Source organism: Cetorhinus maximus, unplaced genomic scaffold (assembly GCF_964194155.1).
Source record: "Cetorhinus maximus unplaced genomic scaffold, sCetMax3.hap1.1 HAP1_SCAFFOLD_3660, whole genome shotgun sequence".
NCBI lineage: Eukaryota > Metazoa > Chordata > Chondrichthyes > Lamniformes > Cetorhinidae > Cetorhinus > Cetorhinus maximus.
This window is the reverse complement of record NW_027599566.1, coordinates 1-24,700: the sequence shown is the minus strand read 5'-3', so window position 1 is coordinate 24,700 and position 24,700 is coordinate 1. Positions and strand designations below refer to the sequence as shown.

The following is a 24,700-nucleotide window of genomic DNA, read 5'->3' as shown; positions in this document are numbered from 1 at the left end:
ACGCCCGCCGCGCTCTCCCCCCACGCTCACCGCGCTCTCCCCCCCCCACGGCTCACCGCGCTCTCCCCCCCCCCCACGCTCACCGCGCTCTCCCCCCCCCACGCCCGCCGCGCTCTCCCCCCCACGCTCACCGCGCTCTCCCCCCCACGCCCGCCGCGCTCTCCCCCCACGCCCGCCGCGCTCTCCCCCCACGCCCGCCGCGCTCTCCCCCCCCCACGCCCGCCGCGCTCTCCCCCCCACGCCCGCCGCGCTCTCCCCACGCCCACCGCGCTCTCCCCCCCCCACGCCCGCCGCGCTCTCCCCCCACGCCCGCCGCGCTCTCCCCCCACGCCCGCCGCGCTCTCCCCCCACGCCCGCCGCGCTCTCCCCCCCCACGGCCAGCAGGGGTGTGTGAGGCCGGGCCCAGCGGGGTGGGGGGTGGTTTGAGGCCAGGCCTGGCGGGATTGGGGGTGGTGGGCCCTGTGAGGCGAAGTCTGGGGTGGGGACCAGTGATGTGGTGTGGAAGGAATCGCACTAATTAAACTTCTTTTTCATCCTCCAGTTCATCGGCACAAAGCTCCAGAATATCCTCCATGTCTGTGACCTCAGCAAGGACACGGCACACAAAATCCATGTCCACCTCTGTCCACCCGTCCAAATCCACGGGGACTAACAACGACACTCAGCGCCCAAGGCAAGTTTCCTGGGCACAGCAACGTTTACAGAGTTTACAGGTGGTAGAATTATAGCAGCGGTCGGGAATGATGATCCTCGGTGACTGCTCCAAACACACTTCCCGATGTCACCCTACATGTGCACAACCTCCCGGTCGGCTGGGGTGCATGGGAACTGGAGCTCTACCCGAGCTCACTCAAAACCATTAAAAACCAAATCCAACCCGGCTTCACATTGCCCGTACGATTTCACGCCACTCGCACGGGCAAAATGGGCAGGCGGGCAGCCCACAATTTGCAAAACCTTACCCAAGGGCAGGATAAAAAGGGGCAGCGGCATTGCCAGTGTGAACAGTGAGCAGGTTAGGAGATAGCTTGCTGCTGGTTGCTTATTTGTACTTGACAGCTTCACCTGCATTCTGACTTTCATTCTTAGCATTTCCAGGCTTCATTTCAGGACTCACTGGTGTCTCCAAGGCCCCCAGAAAATTCAGGCCGTGTGGACCCTTCCAGGTATCAGGCAGCCTTCCCTCACCCTGGGAATGGGGATTGTGGTCTGTGCTGGAGGGCCCTCCTCTGAGGAGGGAGAGAGGGGCAGAAGGGAGAGGAGGCCGGGTGTCCCAGTGCAGCTCCCAGGGGAGGGACCTGTGGGAGGAGAAGCGCAGGCACAAGGGGCGCAGGGTCAGCAGGTAGTCCAAGGCATTAGGGGCAGCAGAAGACGCCACTATCCTGCTGCCAGGGTTTACAGGCAGCGATGCAGCTACCTCAACATGTCCGAGGTGCAATGCCGAAGGAGGCTCCAACAGAGGCATCAACTTCTATACCTCTGGCTCTTTCCCTGAGGATCTGTGTGGAGTCTCCCAATCAGCTGTCCATAGTTGTATCAAGCTGGTGACAGAAACTCTGTTCAGGCAGGTACTGACCTTTATTCATTTCTCTACGGACGAGGCCAGCCAGGCTGAGCGAGCCAGAGGCTTTGCAGCGATTGCTGGGTTCCCCCACACCCAGGGTGCCATCGACTGCACACACGTGGGTATCAAGGTGCCAGCCGGTCAGCCGGGTGCCTTTGTCAACAAGAAAGCACTCGAGGATCTCACTCGATGAACTTCCAGATAGTGTGTGACCACAAGATGCAAGTCTGTGCAAGGTACCCAGGCAGCTCCCGTGACGTGTATATCCTGAGACACTCCCAGGTGCCGGGACTCTTCAGTGCTCCAGCCCGGCTGGATGGATGGCTGCTGGGTGACAAGGGCTATTTGTTGAAAAGGTGGCTCCTGATGCCTCTTAGATGTCCAAGAGCAGAGGCAGAGCAGCGGTACAACAGGACCCTCCACAAGAGCATTGAGAGAGAGGACCATAGGTCTCCTGAAGATGTGCTTCCGATGCCTGGAGCAGTCAGGGGGAGCACTCCAATACCCCCCAGAGCGGGTATCTGATGGGGGTTGCAGGCTGCACTCTCTACAATCTGGCACTGGCACAGAGGGGGGACCCACTGGAGGGAGAGGATCTCGACCCAGCTCCACAGGCCACACAGGATGAATCCAGCAGAGAGTCCGAAGAGGAGCACGGTGAGGAGATGAGGTTTCCAAGATCAGTTAAATATTGAATGTGACATGTCGCTGCTTGTGTGACAGACACTCTGAGCGAGGACAGGATTTAAACATTGTTCAGTTCTTATTCCTGATTCTTTAAAAATCATCAGCTCCGTCAGGAAGCTCTGTCCCCGGGAGCTTTTACTGTGTGTACCCCACCCCCCACCCCCACGCCCCTCTCCCCCCCACTGCCCCTCTCCCCCCCACTGCCCCTCTCCCCCCCACTGCCCCTCTCCCCCCCACTGCCCCTCCCCCCCACTGCCCCTCTCCCCCCACTGCCCCTCTCCCCCCACTGCCCCTCTCCCCCCACTGCCCCTCTCCCCCCACTGCCCCTCTCCCCCCACTGCCCCTCTCCCCCACTGCCCCTCTCCCCCCACTGCCCCTCTCCCCCCCACTGCCCCTCTCCCCCCACTGCCCCTCTCCCCCCCACTGCCCCTCTCCCCCCACTGCCCCTCTCCCCCCACTGCCCCTCTCCCCCCCACTGCCCCTCTCCCCCCCACTGCCCCTCTCCCCCCACTGCCCCTCTCCCCCCACTGCCCCTCTCCCCCCACTGCCCCTCTCCCCCCACTGCCCCCTCTCCCCCCACTGCCCCTCTCCCCCCACTGCCCCTCTCCCCCCACTGCCCCTCTCCCCCCACTGCCCCTCTCCCCCCACTGCCCCTCTCCCCCCACTGCCCCTCTCCCCCCACTGCCCCTCTCCCCCCACTGCCCCTCTCCCCCCACTGCCCCTCTCCCCCCACTGCCCCTCTCCCCCCACTGCCCCTCTCTCCCCACTGCCCCCTCTCTCCCCACTGCCCCCTCTCCCCCCACTGCCCCACTCCCCCCCCGCCGGCCGCGTGCTGATGTGCATGTTTCACACTGACTGGCCAATCAGCGGCCAGGCGGCCAGCGTGAAATCGATGTCAGGGCCCCATCGCGGGCGATATTCAGCTTCACGCCCGCTTCCAGGCCCAACCAACAAGGTAAAAATCCCACCCGAGAGGTCAGGAGGGAAGAGGCAGAGGGCACTAAGACCCTGAGGCAGCCTTTTCCTGTGTTGCCGGAGGAGAAAGCAGCGGGAGCTGTGGAGGGGAAGCCCTCTCCACATGAATAATGCAAACCTTATCCCCAGAGGATCCTGGTGCTCTTCACTGAATGATCCGTCTCTCTCTCAACCTGCCTGCACTGTGGAGCACTGACTGCAGATGGAGAAAAGCCAGAATTAATATTCACCCTCAGTGCTACAGTGGGCAGCCTGGCTCACTGGGGTCAGAGGAGTGAGCTGCACACCACAGTGGAACAGCAGCTCTCTGCATTTCAGACAGCTCCTCACATACACCAAGGATGGGGTGCTGCACACTCCACAAGACTTTCTCATTCTCTTTCACCACCACCTCACCCCACCACATAGCTGCTGATGGGGCACATTAACATCTCGGAGTGCCTCAAGTTTGGTGTTAGAGGAGGAAACCATAAGAGCTTTTTTGTGCACAGCAAGATCCAATAAACACCAGTGAAATGCATGAACTGTTGTTTTAGATTGCCACTGGTACTGAAATGTTGGCCCGGGTACATGGGGCAAAATTACCTACAGCTCCCAGCCCCATGGTAGTGCTGTGGGACCCTTACCACCCGCCCGAACAGGCTGGCAAGATATACAGCACCTCTATCAACCCAGCGCTCCCTCAGTACTGACCCTCCGACAGTGCGGCGCTCCCTCAGTACTGACCCTCCGACAGCGCGGCGCTCCCTCGGCACTGACCCTCTGACAGTGCGGCGCTCCCTCGGCACTGACCCTCCGACAGCGCGGCGCTCCCTCAGCACTGACCCTCCGACAGCGCGGCGCTCCGTCGGCACTGACCCTCCGACAGTGCGGCGCTCCCTCAGCACTGACCCTCCGACAGTGCGGCACTCCCTCAGTACTGACCCTCCGACAGTGCGGCGCTCCCTCAGTACTGACCCTCCGACAGTGCGGCGCTCCCTCAGTACTGACCCTCCGACAGTGCGGCGCTCCCTCAGCACTGACCCTCCGACAGTGCGGCGCTCCCTCAGTACTGACCCTCCGACAGTGCGGCGCTCCCTCAGTACTGACCCTCCGACAGTGCGGCGCTCCCTCAGCACTGACCCTCCGACAGTGCGGCGCTCCCTCAGCACTGACCCTCCGACAGTGCGGCGCTCCCTCAGCACTGACCCTCCGACAGTGCGGCGCTCCCTCAGCACTGACCCTCCGACAGTGCGGCGCTCCCTCAGCACTGACCCTCCGACAGTGCGGCGCTCCCTCAGCACTGACCCTCCGACAGTGCGGCGCTCCCTCAGCACTGACCCTCCGACAGTGCGGCGCTCCCTCAGTACTGACACTCCGACAGTGCGGCGCTCCCTCAGCACTGACCCTCCGACAGTGCGGCACTCCCTCAGCACTGACCCTCTGACAATCCCTGGCAAAGCTCACTGCGCTGAACAGTGTCTGTGCTCTTGGTGATGTGGCTGTGAAGTGTAGCTGAGTTTTCCTGTCTGTTTGCGAGGTTCTTGTTAACGTTCTTTCCCCTCTCTCTGTTTCCCCCCCCCACAGCACTGCACCCCAGCGGATTCCTGTCACTTCACCCTCCGCGCACAACATCAGCAGCGCCACCACTGAGCACAGCAACTTCCCGAGGGGTGTGGCTAGCCGGCGCACCATTGATGGGGGGCAACTCCGCCAATTCCGTGATCAACAGAACACCGCGTTCAACGGCCCCCCCGCTTCACCCACGCTGTCCCACGGCAACAGCCAGTCCCGGAGAGGAGCCTCAGGCAGCATCTTCAGCAAATTCACCTCCAAATTTGTCCGCAGGTAAAAAGCGTGTCTGTTATTTTCCCTCCCTTGGGACTTCTCTCTGCTGCTAGTTACCCGCTGTCACGGAGGCTGCAAAGCAGTTACCTCCCACCCCCACCCCCCTGTCCTGTGAGGCAGAATTGGCCAGTTACCCGAAGGAGTCATCGCTGGGGCTGTAGGGAACCGGCGGGAGTGGAGTTAACTAACTCCACCAAAGAGCCAGCACAGGCTCGATGGGCCGAATGGTATCGCGCTCTTGTATCATTCTCCGATTACCTGGGTCACGCCCGAGCTGCCCTGCTGTTACCCCAGCAGCATCTCACAGGCCCCAAGGGGCGGCAGGGAGGAGGCGTGCTGGGAGCTCTGGGGTGGGCGGGGGGGAGGTGAGTGGGGTGGGGGTTCGGAGGCTGGGGGTGGGGGGGGCACCCAGGCAACGGCCCAGCGCAGCCCCCAGCCTGTTTGCTGTTCCCTCCCGGGAGCAGGGCTACTGACCTCGGTGTTCGGGGAAGTGAGAGGCTGTGGAGTAGGTGGATCCAGACACCCTTCCCTGAATGCCCGACAGCCCCCGCTCACCCTGGTGACCCACCCCTGGACAGGGGGAGCAGCAATGTTTGGCTGTGATCTCCGACTGTCCGCCTGCGCGTGCCTGACATCTAGTGGCTGATCAGCAAACAGCAGAGCTCGGAGTCTGACCAGCTGGCAAATGAATGGCTTGGGGGGGCGGGTGGAGAGAGAGAGAGTGGGGTGGGGAGAAAAGGCTTTCCAAAAGGAGGCACAGAAAAGTAGCCACAGGGATGGCTGATATCCTGCAGCAGAGTGAATTAAATAAATTGGCTGTGGAGGATTTCACGTGGCCTGTGCACATTGTCTTCCGGTCCTGATCCAACGCTGAACCAGGACAGTGAGCAAGGACAGGATGTAGAGTCCTCGGAGATTCCTGGGCCCAGGAGTGCCTGACCAGCTCAGATGTGATAACTATGTCAATGAGTGTGTGCAGAGTTCTGCAATGCGCACAGTATTGAGAGAGGCAGGGCTTTGCTGCACTTGTGCAGTAGATTTTGAAGCTGTGAGCTGGGCCAGGGATTGGTATGCAGCTCATGTGGGATGTTAGAAGGCAGGCCTGACGATCTTTCTACTCACGGTGCAGCTTTAGCAACAAAAGACAGACCACTTTAATCAGCTGGGGTCAATCTTGGGCTCTCTCAGAGCAGGTGACTTGCATGAACTTAAACAGGAGGTGGCCATTCAGCCCCTCAAACCTGTTCCATCAGTTCGATCTTGGCTGACCCATATTTCAACATTATCTAAAAACTGTCTCACTCCCAGCATTGACACTTTCAGTTGACTGCCCTGCCCCATGTCTTCCCTCCACAGCTTTCTAGCTGGAGTTGTGTGTGTGTTTGTGTGTGTGTGGGGTGGCTGGGTGGGGCGGGGAATGGGGGAGATGGTGGTCCTGATCTCCACTATCTTCTTTCTGTTTTAAAACAGATTGCAGGATTTGTCTGGGTAAGGCTGCCTGAGCTATTGTGGGTTGTAATGCGCGATGCTCCTGTCTCGGGTTACCCCTGGCTGCCTGCCCTCTTAACCTGTGAGAATCCTTTCCCTGATGCTGGTTGAGTTGAAGGATTTTGAATTCCTCTCTCAGCTAAACCTGTGAATTTGTCCATCGTGTATCTAGTATTCCCCCAGTCACACATTTCACCCATATTGGACTGTGTCCCCTCACTGTGGGTGTTCCAGCACCTGTTCCCGTTTGTCCTTACTCTTGTTAAAGACTTGGCTCATTTTGGGGTATTCCACCATACCGCGCCTTGGAGCTCACTCACCCCATGTTGCGCTGGGGCATGTGTTTGGTACCACTCACATATCAGATAATGCTGAGGGTCAGCTCGCAGATGATTTTGAAGAAGGACAGTGTGAGGAGCCATGGGATGTAGGTGGTATGTGTGGGGGGTTTGGGGCTTGTATCACTCTGAGTGAAGTCTGGCTGAGATCTGGCATTGTGTGTGAGATGATTGGGGAGAGACTGCTCTCTCTCCACTCCCTGCACCAGCTGTGCTGTTCAGTGAGGTGATGTACTTCGCACAGACACATGGGTGAGCAGGTACACACACACGCAGACAGACAGACAGACACACAGACAGACAGACACACACAGACAGACAGACACACACACAGACAGACAGACACACACAGACAGACAGACACACACAGACAGACAGACACACACAGACAGACAGATACACTCAGACAGACAGACATACACTCAGACAGACAGACATACACTCAGACAGACAGACATACACTCAGACAGACAGACAGATACACTCAGACAGACAGATATACACACAGACAGATATACACAGACAGACAGATATACACACAACAGACACACACACGCAGTCACAGATACACAGACAGACACACACAGAAACAGGCAGACAGACAGACACACAGACACAGGCAGACAGACACACAGACACAGGCAGGCAGATACACACACAGACACAGACAGACAGATACACACACACACACACACAGACAGATACACACACACACAGATACACACACACACAGACAGACACACACACACACAGACACACGCACACACACACAGATACACGCATACACACACAGATACACGCACACACACACAGATACACACACAGATAGACAGATACACACACAGACAGATACACACACAGACAGACAGATACACACACACACAGACAGACAGAGTCACACACACAGACAGATACAGATACACACAGACAGGCAGATACAGATACACACAGACAGGCAGATACAGATACACACAGACAGACAGATTCAGATACACACAGACAGATACACACACAGACAGATACACACACAGACAGATACACACACACAGACAGATACACACACACAAACAGATACACACACACAGACAGATAGATACACACACACACAGACAGATAGATACACACACACACAGACAGATACACACACACACACACATACACGCACACACACACAGATACACGCACACACAGATAGACAGATACACACAGAGACAGATACAGATACACACAGACAGACAGATACAGATACACACACACACAGACAGATACACACACAGACAGATACACACACACACACAGATACACACACACACACAGATACACACACACACACAGATACACACACGCACACAGATACACACACATACACAGACAGACACACACACAGACAGATACACACACACACACACACAGACAGACAGATACACACACACACAGACAGACAGATACACACACACACAGACAGACAGATACACACACACACAGACAGACAGATACACACACACACACACACACACACACACACACAGACAGACAGACAGACAGATACACACACACACACACACACACACACAGACAGATACACACACACAGGTATGCGCGCGACAGGCTCCCTCACCCCCAGCAGATAGACACGCGCACACAAGAGCAACAATGATCGGCCACTCCATCCTGAAGTGGAATCACATCGATTGGGATTTGCATGGAATCCTTGCACTTTTATTTTGCATCCTGAGTTTTTCCCAATTTAAACCTGGCCCAGAGAGACTGGTGTTTTTCTTTGCTTGTCAGCAGTGAGTGTCGTGTTTGTGCTTCATATCGGGTAGCTTCTGGGCCACACAGCTCTGTCAGCTTTAACCTGTGCCCTGGTTTAAAAATCAGCCTCCTGTTAAAGGATGGTTACAGGGAGCAGCAGGTAGGGAAATGCCTTTCCATGTTGTGCCCTTCCCCACAAACTGCAGAGCATGTTCACAGTGAATGATTTAAAGAAAACCGCACGTTTACAGACTTGATGCTCTACAGTTGTCTCCATGGTGATGCGGGAATGTGCGCAGCCTGGGATGGTTACCATGGTGAGGCCTTAGAAACAGGAGAGTGACAGCCCAGCTCCAAACCCTCATTTCACATCCACTCGGGGAAACCAGCAAAGCCCACTTACCCCCACACGAAGATCCTACCTGTCAGTCTGATGGGGGCATCATTTCATCACACAGCTCGATACTCACCCTCTCCCCCACTTCATCTACCCCCCTCCCTCTCACCTACCCGCTCCCCCCTCACCTACCCGCTCCCCCCCTCAGCTACCCCCTCCCCCCTTCATCTACCCCCTCCCCCCTTCATCTACCCCCTCCCCCCTTCATCTACCCCCTCTCCCCCTCATCTACCCCCTCTCCCCCTCATCTACCCCCTCTCCCCCTCATCTACCCCCTCTCCCCCTCATCTACCCCCTCATCACCCCTCTCCCCCTCATCTACCCCCTCTCCCCCTCATCTACCCCCTCTCCCCCTCATCTACCCCCTCTCCCCCTCATCTACCCCCTCTCCCCCTCATCTACCCCCTCTCCCCCTCATCTACCCCCTCTCCCCCTCATCTACCTCCTCTCCCCCTCATCTACCCCCTCTCCCCCTCATCTACCCCCTCTCCCCCTCATCTACCCCCTCTCCCCCTCATCTACCCCCTCTCCCCCTCATCTACCCCCTCTCCCCCTCATCTACCCCCTCTCCCCCTCATCTACCCCCTCTCCCCCTCATCTACCCCCTCTCCCCCTCATCTACCCCCTCTCCCCCTCATCTACCCCCTCTCCCCCTCATCTACCCCCTCTCCCCCTCATCTACCCCCTCTCCCCCTCATCTACCCCCTCTCCCCTCATCTACCCCCTCTCCCCCTCATCTACCCCCTCTCCCCCTCATCTACCCCCTCTCCCCCTCATCTACCCCCTCTCCCCCTCATCTACCCCCTCTCCCCCTCATCTACCCCCTCTCCCCCTCATCTACCCCCTCTCCCCCTCATCTACCCCCTCTCCCCCTCATCTACCCCCTCTCCCCCTCATCTACCCCCTCTCCCCCTCACCTACCCCCTCTCCCCCTCACCTACCCCCTCCCCCACCTCATCTACCCCCTCTCCCCCTCATCTACCCCCTCTCCCCCTCATCTACCCCCTCTCCCCCTCATCTACCCCCTCTCCCCCTCATCTACCCCCTCTCCCCCTCATCTACCCCCTCTCCCCCTCATCTACCCCCTCTCCCCCTCATCTACCCCCTCTCCCCCTCATCTACCTCCTCTCCCCCTCATCTACCCCCTCTCCGCCTCACCTACCCCCTCCCCTCTTACCTACCCCCTCTCCCGCCCCCCCGTCTACCCCCTCTCCCGCCCCCCCCGTCTACCCCCTCTCCCGCCCCCCCGTCTACCCCCTCTCCCCCCCCCCCCCCCCCCCCCTGTCTACCCCCTTTCCCTCCCCCATCTCTCAACCCCCCCCACCCCCCAACCGTCTACCCCCCTCCCGGTCTCTCTCTCTCTCCCACCCCACCTCCCTGCCCCGTCTCTCTCCCTCTCTCTTTCTCCCCCCTCACTCTCCCGTGCACTGCTGGTTATGTGCAGTCTCTTGGGGTAGAAAGTTGCATCTTTCCAGTTGTCCCAGCAAAGTAATATTAAAAGTCACCTTGTGTGTATTTGGGACCCTGTGTACAGTGGCAGCTGTGAGTTTAGACTGGCCGATCTCCTTGGTGCTTGTACCTGGGAAGCCAGGTGTGGTGCTCAGCTCAAGTTGGATGAGAGTTTGGGGATTAATTATACCAAGGAGGCAAATGTCCACGAACCCCCGTTTCCAAACCACTTTGATCACCTTAATAATTACAGTGAAATAATGAAACGCAGTCATTTGGCGAGCAGAGGGGCAGATTTTGTCAGAGCAGCAGTGTGTGTCTGCAGCATAGGCTGAGCTATAGCTCCACCACTGGTGGGAAGATAGAATTGCAATGTGACATGTTTACATAGGCATGTTCCATTTTTATAGAAAAAAGTGAATGTCATGAACTTTTGTAGGAAGGAAGTACACACAAGTGCCTGATTTTTAAAATGATCTTGTGGATGTAACCTTATTAGTTAAAGCGGGAGGAAATGGGCCTGCTTTATTGCAACATGTGCAGCAAGTTTCACTTTCTCACCTGTGGGTTGGTGTGCTGAATAAGGAGGATTGGTTCTCTGCAGTGGCCCCAGGCACTGGGCTGGGGGGGCGGTGGTTATCGTATTTGTGTTATAGTGTTGGTGACAGTAAGGCTTAGCCTGGTTCCTCAGTTTTCTGATGCTCTCTTCCTTTGCCCCTGATGTTGTGTGTCCCTGAATCAACTCCCTCTGTGTGTCGTTTATGTGCTTTGCTGTTTGAGGTGGGGGGAGGTGATCACACTTGTCTGACGTTCCCCATTGAGACATGCTGGTCAAGTGGAATTTTTCTGTGCTCCTTTTGGGGAGAGGGAAACCTATCGACCTGCAGGATTTTAATTTCTCCCCTTTACCCTCGGTAGTATTTCGATCTCTAACCTGGCGTTGAGTCTTAGTGCTGCAAGTGATACCTCCCCCATTGGCCCTGCTGCACCCCCTCAGTCACCCTGGAATCATTGCGAGCTTGTTGTTTCAGCGCCAGGAACAAAGATGCTGCCAGCGGGAAGCCTGTCTTGGGTTTCCAGATACCGCGGTCAGGTTGAAGTGTGGAACGAGGCTTCTCTGGTGGAGTTGTTCACCCACCATGTCGGTGAACAAGTCACTCGCTCTGCTTGATTCCTGGCCACCCTGAAGGCCCATGGACATACTGGCAGGTATCAGCCTGCGACCATTCACTCGCTCACACGTTAGTGGGCACTGCTGTAAACCCTGGGGCTGCGATTCCGAGGCAGTGGGTGGCAGCCTCGGCTCCCCCTCCTCAAAGTGGCAGGGCCCCTCCTCTCGTCCCACCCCCAACACACACCACACAATAAACCATTTGAACCTGATTAAGGGTGTCTGTCCCTTCACTATTCAGCCTCCTGGTAGATCTGTTCTGCCCAGGACGATGTGGCAGTCTGTTTTCTGACAAGGTCCTATGGTGCCCTTCATCTCAAAAGTAATGCTCAGTTGAACAGACAGGTGAGGCTCTCTGCACCTCCGTCTTCAGCTACATCAGTGGATGGAGAGGAGAGGGGGGGTAACAGCTCCCAATTGATCACTATCCAGTGACGCCTACCGGCAAGTAGGGGTGGGTGGATATTGGGCGAGCGCTGTGGTGCCACCCACAGCCAAATAGCCCCTGGGTCAAGGTAGCGGCGAGGAATGGGAACTGTACGTAACAGTGAAATATCTGGCGTTTCTATCGAGCTGCCGGGAGCTGCAGCTGAATGTGTGCTGCAAGGGGTCAGCAATGGTGGCGTCGGTCAGTGTGACTCATGTACCCTTCACACCTCTCTTCTTGTTTCTGTTTTTAGAAATCTGTCTTTCAGATTTGCGAGAAGGTAGGAACACACACCCATTGTATGTTTCCTTGCTGCTTATGTGACTAACACCTCTGACTATCCTGCTCCTATTACTCCTCCTGTCCTGTCACCCAACTCTTTCTCTCTCTCTTTTCTTCACTGTGTTTGGTGTTTTGAGGGTTTAACGTGGTTTGTGTGTTTTTAAGGCAACGCATGCTGGTTTGCTGGTGTGGGTGGAGACGTGCAGCTGGGCGGGGGCGGTGGGCGAGGGGGGGTGATGGTGCCTGGGGCTGGTGGACAGATGAACACTCGCTATCGGGAGCAAGTCTTTCCCATCCTGGGGAGGCGATAAAGAGTGAGAGAGTATCTCTCCTACCGGCTTGTCTAGTGGGACTTTCCCCTTTTCCTCTCTGCCCTGACCCTCCCCTCACCCCCCCATCAACCAGCACTGGACAGGCCGTCAGTGTCCAGAGAGACTGCAGTGAGCTGTGATGCCTTAGGGGTGGAATAGCCCATTGACACGGCAGGTTTGTGCAGGAAGAATGTTCACCTGGGCCAGGAGGCTTCCCCAGTGCAGTGCCTCAGGAGCCCTCTGCTTCCTGAGGAGGGGGGAGGCATCAGCTTTAGGGAGGGGTGGGTGGTTCAGTTGCTCCCGAGATGCCGGAATGTCTGGGAATAATGCTTCACACCTATGGGTTCACACTTTGATTTGTTTGGTTTTGCTGTTATTTTAAAAGCACCGTTTGTTCTTTGGGGAGTTCCCAGTACGAAGGCTGAGACTGATGGGAGGTTTAACACCAATCCCTCAGGGACCGGAGACACTGGGGGAGCAGCTGGGGAGAAAGTCTTCTCTCGAACTGACCAGGGGCAGGTTCACCCTGTTTGCTGCTAGCAACATGGGGTCTTGGAGCGTTCAGCCTTCAAGCCTGTGTTGCCTTAAACACACCTCCCCCCCACCCCCAATCGCCTCACCTTAAGAGAAGCCCTGGACTCCCTTCCTGAATTCAGCCTCCACAGTGTTAACCCCTCAGATGCTGCCATGTACACCCACCATTTTGTGCCCAGCATATTTCACTGTCTGAATGTTGCTGGGTTATTTGAGCATGTCTGCTGCTCCCACAGCAGTCAGGCCCCTCTCAGATTCCTCACACCATGAAGCTGGGCCCTGCACTGAACAGAGACTGAATGTGGCCTCTACCTGTGCTCTGTGCTGTTTACTCTGTTCAGCACCGCCTGCAGTAAGTTCCTCCCTAATAGTTGAAAGGCAACATCATTCCACGCAGTCAGTGGGAGCAATAAAAATTATCATCCAACATCAGGGACCCAGATCCTTTAGCCCAGCTTACCCTGTCGCACCCCGACCCACCCCACTGGACCGCACCCCGACCCACCCCACTGGACCGCACCCCAATCCACCCCACTGGACCGCACCCCAATCCACCCCACCGGACCGCACCCCGACCCACCCCACTGGACCGCACCCCGACCCACCCCACTGGACCGCACCCCGACCCACCCCACTGGACCGCACCCCGACCCACCCCACTGGACCGCACCCCGACCCACCCCACTGGACCGCACCCCGACCCACCCCACTGGACCGCACCCCGACCCACCCCACCGGACCGCACCCCAATCCACCCCACCGGACCGCACCCCGAGTGATTGGAATGAGAGGAGACAGGACACGTAATGGTGACCTGTGATGGTATAATGACCTGTGCTGAAGCAGGACAAGGCTGGGGTACTGCGGGTATCCACCTGGGGGCGGTGAGGTGGGGTGTGGGCTGTTTCTCACACTGCATGTTTGGTCTAACCTCAAATGACACTAACTCGCTTGCTGCCCCTCTATGTTGAGTTTAACGGTTGTGTTTAATTGGCACTTTGTCGTTTTAAAATTGCCATTGCCAGAAGACAGACAACATTCTCACCATCTGCTATAAGTATAACTCACCAGCCATCCATTCTGTTGGAGTCCACCTTTTTCCCAGCTCAGGTGAAACGCAGGTTGGCAGCTGATGGGCAAATGACACCAGTTGGGAATGTAAACATTGGAGGGCAGTACTGGGGAGGGCACAGACAGCGACTGCTGTAGCATTAGCTCATGGTTAGCCCCAAATCAATCAATAACTATCCCATGAAATCAACCCCAACTCGATCAGTATCTCACCCCCTGAAATCAATCCCGACTCGATCAGTATCACACCCTGAAATCAATCTCGACTCGATCAGTATCACACCCTGAAATCAATCTCGACTCGATCAGTATCACACCCTGAAATCAATCTCGACTCGATCAGTATCACACCCTGAAATCAATCTCGACTCGATCAGTATCACACCCTGAAATCAATCTCGACTCGATCAGTATCACACCCTGAAATCAATCTCGACTCGATCAGTATCACACCCTGAAATCAATCCCGACTCGGTCAGTATCTCATTCCCTGAAATCAATCCCGACTCGATCAGTATCTCACCCCCTGAAATCAATCCCAACTCGGTCAATAACTCACCCCCTGAAATCAATCCCAACTCGGTCAATAACTCACCCCCTGAAATCAATCCCAACTCGATCAGTATCTCACCTCCTGAAATCAATCCCAACTCGGTCAATAACTCACCCCCTGAAATCAATCCCAACTCGGTCAATAACTCACCCCCTGAAATCAATCCCAACTCAATCAGTATCTCACCCTGAAATCAATCCCAACTCGATCAATAACTCACCCCCTGAAATCAATCCCAACTCGATCAATAACTCACCCCCTGAAATCAATCCCGACTTGGTCAATATCTCACCCCCTGAAATCAATCTCGACTCGATCAGTATCTCACCCCCTGAAATCAATCCCAACTCAGTCAATAACTCACCCCCTGAAATCAATCCCAACTCAGTCAATAACTCACCCCCTGAAATCAATCCCAACTCAGTCAATAACTCACCCCCTGAAATCAATCCCAACTCAGTCAATAACTCACCCCCTGAAATCAATCCCAACTCAGTCAATAACTCACCCCCTGAAATCAATCCCAACTCAGTCAATAACTCACCCCCTGAAATCAATCCCAACTCAGTCAGTATCTCACCCCCTGAAATCAATCCCGACTCGATCAGTATCTCACCCCCTGAAATCAATCCCGACTCGATCAGTATCTCACCCCCTGAAATCAATCCCAGCTCGATCAGTATCTCACCCCCTGAAATCAATCCCAGCTCGATCAGTATCTCACCCCCTGAAATCAATCCCGACTCGATCAGTATATCACCATGAAATCAATCCCACCTCGGATCAATAGCACAGCCCCTGAAATCAATCCCAGCTCGATCAGTATCTCACCCTGAAATCAATCCCAGCTCGATCAGTATCTCACCCCCTGAAATCAATCCCAGCTCGATCAGTATCTCACCCCCTGAAATCAATCCCGACTCGATCAGCATATCACCATGAAATCAATCCCACCTCGGATCAATAGCACAGCCCCTGATATCAATCCCAGCTCGATCAGTATCTCACCCTGAAATCAATCCCAGCTCGATCAGTATCTCACCCCCTGAAATCAATCCCGACTCGATCAATAACTCACCCCCTGAAATCAATCCCGTCTCGATCAGTATCTCACGGTAAAGTCAACCCCAAATTGATCAATAACTTTCTGAAATGAATGGAATGTGCTCAGTGTCTGCGCTATCAGCCTGAACGCAAAGGGATCTGTTCCAGTGTTTGGGTGTCGATCCCGTCTATGTTTTGCAGTTGTGCCCCGGGGCTCAAGGCGATACCTTGTCCTGGTTCCTCTATCACTCATTGCTCTGTTGCTGGAAAGCTTGTCTGCTGTGAACAGACAGGACTTGGCCCAGTGGCGATACACCTCACAGTCCACTAGCTGAGCTGTCGAAGTGCTAGTGAGCATTGGGTGCTCTCCTGGAGTTGTGCACCTCAGCCGAGGAACAAACTGTCAGGAGGAGTGTGAATATTCTGTCAGGGGGAGGTTGTTAGAGAAGGCAGTGTGGAGGTTGGAGTGGGACAGCAGTGTGAATATTCTGTCAGGGGGAGGTTGTTAGAGAAGGCAGTGTGGAGGTTGGAGTGGGACAGCAGTGTGAATATTCTGTCAGGGGGAGGTTGTTAGAGAAGGCAGTGTGGAGGTTGGAGTGGGTGAGCAGTGTGAATATTCTGTCAGGGGGAGGTTGTTAGAGAAGGCAGTGTGGAGGTTGGAGTGGGTGAGCAGTGTGAATATTCTGTCAGGGGGAGGTTGTTAGAGAAGGCAGTGTGGAGGTTGGAGTGGGTGAGCAGTGTGAATATTCTGTCAGGGGGAGGTTGTTAGAGAAGGCAGTGTGGAGGTTGGAGTGGGTGAGCAGTGTGAATATTCTGTCAGGGGGAGGTTGTTAGAGAAGGCAGTGTGGAGGTTGGAGTGGGACAGCAGTGTGAATATTCTGTCAGGGGGAGGTTGTTAGAGAAGGCAGTGTGGAGGTTGGAGTGGGACAGCAGTGTGAATATTCTGTCAGGGGGAGGTTGTTAGAGAAGGCAGTGTGGAGGTTGGAGTGGGACAGCAGTGTGAATATTCTGTCAGGGGGAGGTTGTTAGAGAAGGCAGTGTGGAGGTTGGAGTGGGACAGCAGTGTGAATATTCTGTCAGGGGGAGGTTGTTAGAGAAGGCAGTGTGGAGGTTGGAGTGGGTGAGCAGTGTGAATATTCTGTCAGGGGGAGGTTGTTAGAGAAGGCAGTGTGGAGGTTGGAGTGGGACAGCAGTGTGAATATTCTGTCAGGGGGAGGTTGTTAGAGAAGGCAGTGTGGAGGTTGGAGTGGGTGAGCAGTGTGAATATTCTGTCAGGGGGAGGTTGTTAGAGAAGGCAGTGTGGAGGTTGGAGTGGGACAGCAGTGTGAATATTCTGTCAGGGGGAGGTTGTTAGAGAAGGCAGTGTGGAGGTTGGAGTGGGACAGCAGTGTGAATATTCTGTCAGGGGGAGGTTGTTAGAGAAGGCAGTGTGGAGGTTGGAGTGGGACAGCAGTGTGAATATTCTGTCAGGGGGAGGTTGTTAGAGAAGGCAGTGTGGAGGTTGGAGTGGGACAGCAGTGTGAATATTCTGTCAGGGGGAGGTTGTTAGAGAAGGCAGTGTGGAGGTTGGTGTGGGTGAGCAGTGTGAATATTCTGTCAGGGGGAGGTTGTTAGAGAAGGCAGTGTGGAGGTTGGAGTGGGACAGCAGTGTGAATATTCTGTCAGGGGGAGGTTGTTAGAGAAGGCAGTGTGGAGGTTGGAGTGGGACAGCAGTGTGAATATTCTGTCAGGGGGAGGTTGTTAGAGAAGGCAGTGTGGAGGTTGGTGAAGTTTCACATGTTGGGGTGAACGTTACTCCTCCTGTTGGAGCTCTGTGAATAGCCTGGGGTGTAGAATACAATGCTGAGAAGATTCAAGTCCCTGTGGATTTTGTGAGGTCTCTGAACCGCAGTGCATCGTCCCCAAAACATTCATAGCTACCCCATCGCAAAACTTACACCCTGACTCATTCAGCAAGGCCATTGAAAGCTTGGGTGAGGATTGTTTCCTTGTCCCCTCAGGGTTAAAGTTTGGGTTAAGCACCTTCGGGATTGTTACTCTGTGTACATTATTCCCAGTCAGGCAGGTGCTTCTAACTGTGCTTTAGTGTAATATACTCTGGCTGTGATGAAATCCGTCCATCCCTGTAAGGTGGATTCTGTGACATGTCTGTCAACAGGCTCTTGGCAGTGGTTTGGAATGGTTGTGTATGATCACAAAGCCATCACTTCATGCCTGGACTCTCAGTCAGCCAGAGGCAGCTGGATATTGAACAGCGACTTGGTGTGAAGGGGCCAGTGACTGGCCGAGTGGGGCCCGGCCTGAATTGGAAAGCTGCGGGTGACATGTCGCACCCACACAGCTAAACTGGGCTCCAGGCAGGGGACGAGCGGATATGGATTGTGCTGTGATTCTGGCTGTGGGTCACTCTGACTGACTCTCTCCATGGCTTGTGTTGCTGGAGAAGCACCACACAGATTCCCTGATACTCTGTCCATTTCTTCATTGGTGGGACTCCTTGGCCTTTACTGTGTCCAGAAATCCAGCAATCATATCCCAGCACACTGGTATTTTAAGCTTCTCCCTATTTAATTGCACCTTGTATTAGACAGTTGTATTAATGGTACACCCTGTTCTGCCGTCTGACTCTGCAGAAACTCTGTTAAACCAATTGAAATAGGCAGAATTGACCCCACCCTCTGCATTTCACACTTTGCACACTTCAACTGCAGCTCATGTGTAAAATCCAGGAACCACAGGATTGGAAAAGGTCGGAAAGGCTCCAGTGGGGGAGACGGGGAGGAGAGAAGGGAGGAAGTAGGTGCTGAATGGCAGTGGAGAGAATGTCACAGGCTTGAAATGAGAGAGGTGGGTCCCTGCTTTCTACACACAGAGACCTACAGTGGATACTTAGCTCAATGCCAGGTTCATAGATGCTGAGGGAAGCATCCTCTAAGCTGATAGCTGCTTGTAAACTGCTGACTGTCAGAAAGTGATGGGAGAGAAAAGCACTAGTTCCACTTAGACCGCAGCACTGTGAGAGAAGGGGCCAACGGATGGGAGAGCTGGAGCTGGATGCTGTTTGGGAAAGGGTTAAACTGCACACATGTAGAAATTCCTGATTCTCCGAAGCACACTCGATCAGGGTTCAGAAGCCTGGGATACTGGGTCAGGCTGAGCCATCTCCAGTTTTACTGCAGCCTGTGTAACAAGTTGTGTTCCGATTTTTGTTCTAAATTTGAACTTTGATTATTTTTTTTGAGGATGCCCTATGAGGGAGACAGCAGAGAGCGAGCTGAGGGCTCAAGGTGAGAATCAAATACCGTTTCTATCAAACTTCTGCTTCCTATCATCTCCAAACTGGAGGGTTTCCTTTGGAGGGAACACGAGAATGAGAACAGCCTGTGGGAATTGACCTCAAGATCACTCACTGGAAAAGCAGACCTGAGAATCACCCTCCAAACAGGCTGCAGTTCCACAGTTTCCACCTCCATTATTATATCCCTTTCTCCTGCCCTTGGAAACCCCCAGCACCTCCCGCACCCTCAAACACCTGATTTGCACACCTCCAGGTGCTGCCTCTTGCTGCAGTACAACAAATATCCCCCAACAGAGAGCCCGGGCAGTAAGTGCTGCCTGAAGACAGCCCAGCCCAGGCTGATCTTACCGCATGTGTACCTTGTCCCACCCACCACTACGCCCTGACAGCCATTGCCCATGTGTGCACTTTATGGTTGTCTCTGGATGATGGTCAGGAGCTGGGATCCGGAATTCCAGACCCCTGACATCCTGTCACAAAGACCAGCAACCTTGAAGCAGATGATAAATCCGACATTGACAGCAACTCTGTGCCCACCTGTGAGTCTGCAGTGCTCTTTGTGTCTGTGTTACACTGAGCTGTGTATGTGTGTGTTACACTGAACAGTGAGTTGTGTGTGTTACACTGAACAGTGAGTTGTGTGTGTTACACTGAACAGTGAGTTGTGTGTTACACTGAACAGTGAGTTGTGTGTGTTACACTGAACAGTGAGTTGTGTGTGTTACACTGAACAGTGAGTTGTGTGTGTTACACTGAACAGTGAGTTGTGTGTGTTACACTGAACAGTGAGTTGTGTGTGTTACACTGAACAGTGAGTTGTGTGTGTTACACTGAACAGTGAGTTGTGTGTGTTACACTGAACAGTGAGTTGTGTGTGTTACACTGAACAGTGAGTTGTGTGTGTTACACTGAACAGTGAGCTGTGTGTCTGTGTTACACTGAACAGTGAGCTGTGTGTCTGTGTTACACTGAACAGTGAGCTGTGTGCCTGTGTTTCACTGAACAGTGAGCTATGTGTGCCTGTTAGACTGAGCAGTGAGTTGTGTGTGCCTGTTACACTGAGCAGTGAGCTGTGTGTGCCTGTTAGACTGAGCAGTGAGCTGTGTGTGCCTGTTAGACTGAGCAGTGAGCTGTGTGTGCCTGTTACACTGAGCAGTGAGCTGTGTGTGCCTGTGTTACACTGAGCACTGAGCTGTGTGTGCCTGTTAGACTGAACAGTGAGCTGTGTGTGCCTGTGTTTCACTGAACAGTGAGCTATGTGTGCCTGTTACACTGAGCACTGAGCTGTGTGTGCCTGTTACACTGAGCACTGAGCTGTGTGTGCCTGTTAGACTGAGCACTGAGCTGTGTGTGCCTGTTAGACTGAGCTGTGTGTGCCTGTTACACTGAGCACTGAGCTGTGTGTGCCTGTGTTACACTGAGCACTGAGCTGTGTGTGCCTGTTACACTGAACAGTGAGCTGTGTGTGCCTGTGTTTCACTGAGCAGTGAGCTGTGTCTGACTGTTAGACTGAGCAGTGAGCTGTGTGTGCCTGTTAGACTGAGCAGTGAGCTGTGTGTGCCTGTTAGACTGAGCAGTGAGTTGTGTGTGCCTGTTACACTGAGCTGTGTGTGCCTGTTACACTGAGCAGTGAGTTGTGTGTGCCTGTTAGACTGAGCAGTGAGCTGTGTGTGCCTGTTACACTGAGCAGTGAGCTGTGTGTGCCTGTTAGACTGAGCAGTGAGCTGTGTGTGCCTGTTACACTGAGCAGTGAGCTGTGTGTGCCTGTTAGACTGAGCAGTGAGTTGTGTGTGCCTGTTACACTGAGCAGTGAGCTGTGTGTGCCTGTTACACTGAGCAGTGAGCTGTGTGTGCCTGTTACACTGAGCAGTGAGCTGTGTGTGCCTGTTACACTGAGCAGTGAGCTGTGTGTGCCTGTTACACTGAGCACTGAGCTGTGTGTGCCTGTGTTACACTGAGCACTGAGCTGTGTGTGCCTGTTACACTGAACAGTGAGCTGTGTGTGCCTGTGTTTCACTGAGCAGTGAGCTGTGTCTGACTGTTAGACTGAGCAGTGAGCTGTGTGTGCCTGTTAGACTGAGCAGTGAGCTGTGTGTGCCTGTTAGACTGAGCAGTGAGTTGTGTGTGCCTGTTACACTGAGCTGTGTGTGCCTGTTACACTGAGCAGTGAGTTGTGTGTGCCTGTTAGACTGAGCAGTGAGCTGTGTGTGCCTGTTACACTGAGCAGTGAGTTGTGTGTGCCTGTTAGACTGAGCAGTGAGCTGTGTGTGCCTGTTACACTGAGCACTGAGCTGTGTGTGCCTGTTAGACTGAGCACTGAGCTGTGTGTGCCTGTTACACTGAACAGTGAGCTGTGTGTGCCTGTGTTTCACTGAGCAGTGAGCTGTGTCTGACTGTTAGACTGAGCAGTGAGCTGTGTGTGCCTGTTAGACTGAGCAGTGAGCTGTGTGTGCCTGTTACACTGAGCACTGATCTGTGTGTGCCTGCTAGACTGAGCACTGATCTGTGTGTGCCTGTTAGACTGAGCAGTGAGCTGTGTGTGCCTGTTACACTGAGCAGCGAGCTGTGTGTGCCTGTTAGACTGAGCACTGAGCTGTGTGTGCCTGTTAGACTGAGCAGCGAGCTGCGTGTGCCTGTTAGACTGAGCAGCGAGCTGTGTGTGCCTGTTAGACTGAGCAGCGAGCTGTGTGTGCCTGTTACACTGAGCAGCGAGCTGTGTGTGCCTGTTAGACTGAGCAGCGAGCTATGTGTGCCTGTTAGACTGAGCAGCGAGCTGTGTGTGCCTGTTAGACTGAGCAGCGAGCTGTGTGTGCCTGTTAGACTGAGCAGCGAGCTGTGTGTGCCTGTTAGACTGAGCAGCGAGCTGTGTGTGCCTGTTAGACTGAGCAGCGAGCTGTGTGTGCCTGTTAGACTGAGCAGCGAGCTGTGTGTGCCTGTTAGACTGAGCAGCGAGCTGTGTGTGCCTGTTAGACTGAGCAGCGAGCTGTGTGTGCCTGTTAGACTGAGCAGCGAGCTGTGTGTGCCTGTTAGACTGAGCAGCGAGCTGTGTGTGCCTGTTAGACTGAGCAGCGAGCTGTGTGTGCCTGTTAAACTGAGCAGCGAGCTGTGTGTGCCTGTTAGACTGAGCAGCGAGCTTTGTGTGCCTGTTAGACTGAGCAGCGAGCTGCGTGTGCCTGTTAGACTGAGCAGCGAGCTGCGTGTGCCTGTTAGACTGAGCAGCGAGCTGCGTGTGCCTGTTAGACTGAGCAGCGAGCTGTTTGTGCCTGTTACACTGAGCACTGAGCTGTGGTGCCCCTGTTCTAGATGTTGAGAGCAGGGACCTGAAACTGGCTCCTGTCCCTCAGCGTGGGTTGGTCTGTAGCAGACAGATGGTCAGTCCCCTGGGCCTCTATTGCTAAACATCTGCTCCAAGACTGCAGGCATCTCTCCTGTAGGGCTGCCCTGTGACCCCACGGGTGTGGGGACGGACCTGACCTGTGACCCTGGTTTGTGTGGGAGGATCTGCCCTGTGACCCCGGTGTTTAGGGGAGGAGCTGCCCTGTGACCCTGGAGTGTGGAGGAAGAGCTGCCCTGTGACCCCTGGCTATGAGGGGAGGAGCTGCCCTGTGACCCTGGGGTTTGGGGGAGGAGCTGCCCTGTGACCCTGGGGTTTGGGGGAGGAGCTGCCCTGTGACCCTGGGGCTTGGGGGAGGAGCTGCCCTGTGACCCTGGGGTTTGGGGGAGGAGCTGCCCTGTGACCCTGGGGTTTGGGGGAGGAGCTGCCCTGTGACCCTGGGGTTTGGGGGAGGAGCTGCCCTGTGTCCCTGGGGTTTGGGGGAGGAGCTGCCCTGTGTCCCTGGGGTTTGGGGGAGGAGCTGCCCTGTGACCCTGGGGTTTGGGGGAGGAGCTGCCCTGTGACCCTGGGGTTTGGGGGAGGAGCTGCCCTGTGACCCTGGGGTTTGGGGGAGGAGCTGCCCTGTGACCCTGGGGTTTGGGGGAGGAGCTGTCTCTTCAGCCAGTCACTCTCAGCTTTGGAGGGCATGGCGCCTGCCCCGATCCTCCCCGAACCGTACACTGACACTCCTGGGGAATCCCTGTCAGCCAAAAGGAGCTGATGTCCTGAGTGTTCTGTACTCCCCTCTCCCGAATCAGTTTGAGGACCAGCTCCTGCCTTTCGCTGGCCAGTGAGCCCAGGCTTTCTCACCAGGTTCCCTGCCTGCTGTAGCTGGTAGAGAGTGTGTTAAGTAGCTCACTCGCCAGCCTCTGCTGAGGTCTGTGTGTAAGCGTGGGACAGACCGAGCTCAGCTGCCTGTGGATAGTGCCCTCTCCATGAAGCACTGAGACAGAGAAATGTGTTCAGTCCTGGCCAAGAGCTGTACTGAAACGCTGGGGCTGGTTTCCCGCTGGGGCACTGCTAGGAGCCCAGTCCATTCTCCATTTCGGGTGTCATCTCCTCCCACCACCCACCTGCCCCTGGGGAATCGGTGGGGCTCGCACCCTGTGGCAGTGCAGTGTCCTCACTCCCCGGACTGCTATCTGCTGGAGAGAGCCAGACTCTAATCTGTGTCCTGTTTCACACCCTCCAATTCTCTCCAACTTTGTCAGTGTGTCAGGAACCCAGGACTGTTAACCACCCAGCTGGACTTCTCCGAACTTCCAAATCACTGCTTAACCGGGAATTCATTCAGTTTGGCTTCCTTGGGCTCTCTCTCGCTCTCTCGCTCTCTCTCTCTCTGCTTGCAGCTACAAAGCAAATAAAAATGATTTGATGAACCAATGATTGATCTTCAATAAAATCTGTAAAGTGCATGGGGCTTGAGATGGATTTCCGAGCTGATCGGTCACACTGAGTGATGGGGCTTTCTGCTGGTTTCTGCTCTGATCTGAGCGGCTGCCGGGTCCCAGTCAACAGCGAGTGAGGGAAAGAAACACAAAGCAAGTCCCTCCGAGATCTCTGCGCTGCTCCAATCCCGATTCCCATCGCTCCACCATCGGCGGTCCCTGAGCTCCGGAATCCCCTCCCTCTCTCTCTGAGACACTCCTCTCTGAGCTTCTGGATACCTGTCCAGATATGGTGAGGTTTCCCTGAGCCTCGTGTGAAGAAGCTGCTGTGACTTTCCCCATGTTACAGACACGGTCTCAGTGTGAGGGGCGAGTGTGAGAGACAAGGATCATTACACATTCTCCGGGATCTTCCACCCTGAGAGGCTTCGACACTGTTAGAGATTCTCCCCCCGGACCCCCACCCCACTCCCCCCCCCAACCCAGCCCCCACCGGACCCCCTCGCCACCTCCCCCCCCAACAGCCCTCCCCCCCCCTCACAGCCCTCGCCCCCCCCCACAGCCCTCGCCCCCCCCCACAGCCCTCGCCCCCCCCCACAGCCCTCGCCCCCCCCCCACAGCCCTCGCCCCCCCCCACAGCCCTCGCCCCCCCCACAGCCCTCGCCCCCCCCCCCCCTCGCCACACCCCCCCACAGCCCTCGCCCCCCCCCACAGCCCTCGCCCCCCCCCCACAGCCCTCGCCCCCCCCACAGCCCTCGCCCACCCCCC

The 24,700-nt window shown here is 55.4% G+C and overlaps 1 protein-coding gene across 1 annotated transcript; it reads left to right on the top strand.

Moving 5' to 3' along the window:
• Positions 1-541: 541 nt before the first annotated feature.
• On the top strand, positions 542-19,160 carry LOC144678132 (serine/threonine-protein kinase MARK2-like; the record flags this gene model as incomplete). Its single annotated transcript, XM_078538026.1, has 4 exons — positions 542-673; positions 4,793-5,053; positions 12,332-12,358; positions 19,116-19,160. Coding segments are annotated over 4 exons (465 nt in total), but the record flags the coding sequence as incomplete, so codon positions are not given.
• Between the last annotated feature and the right edge of the window lie 5,540 nt (positions 19,161-24,700).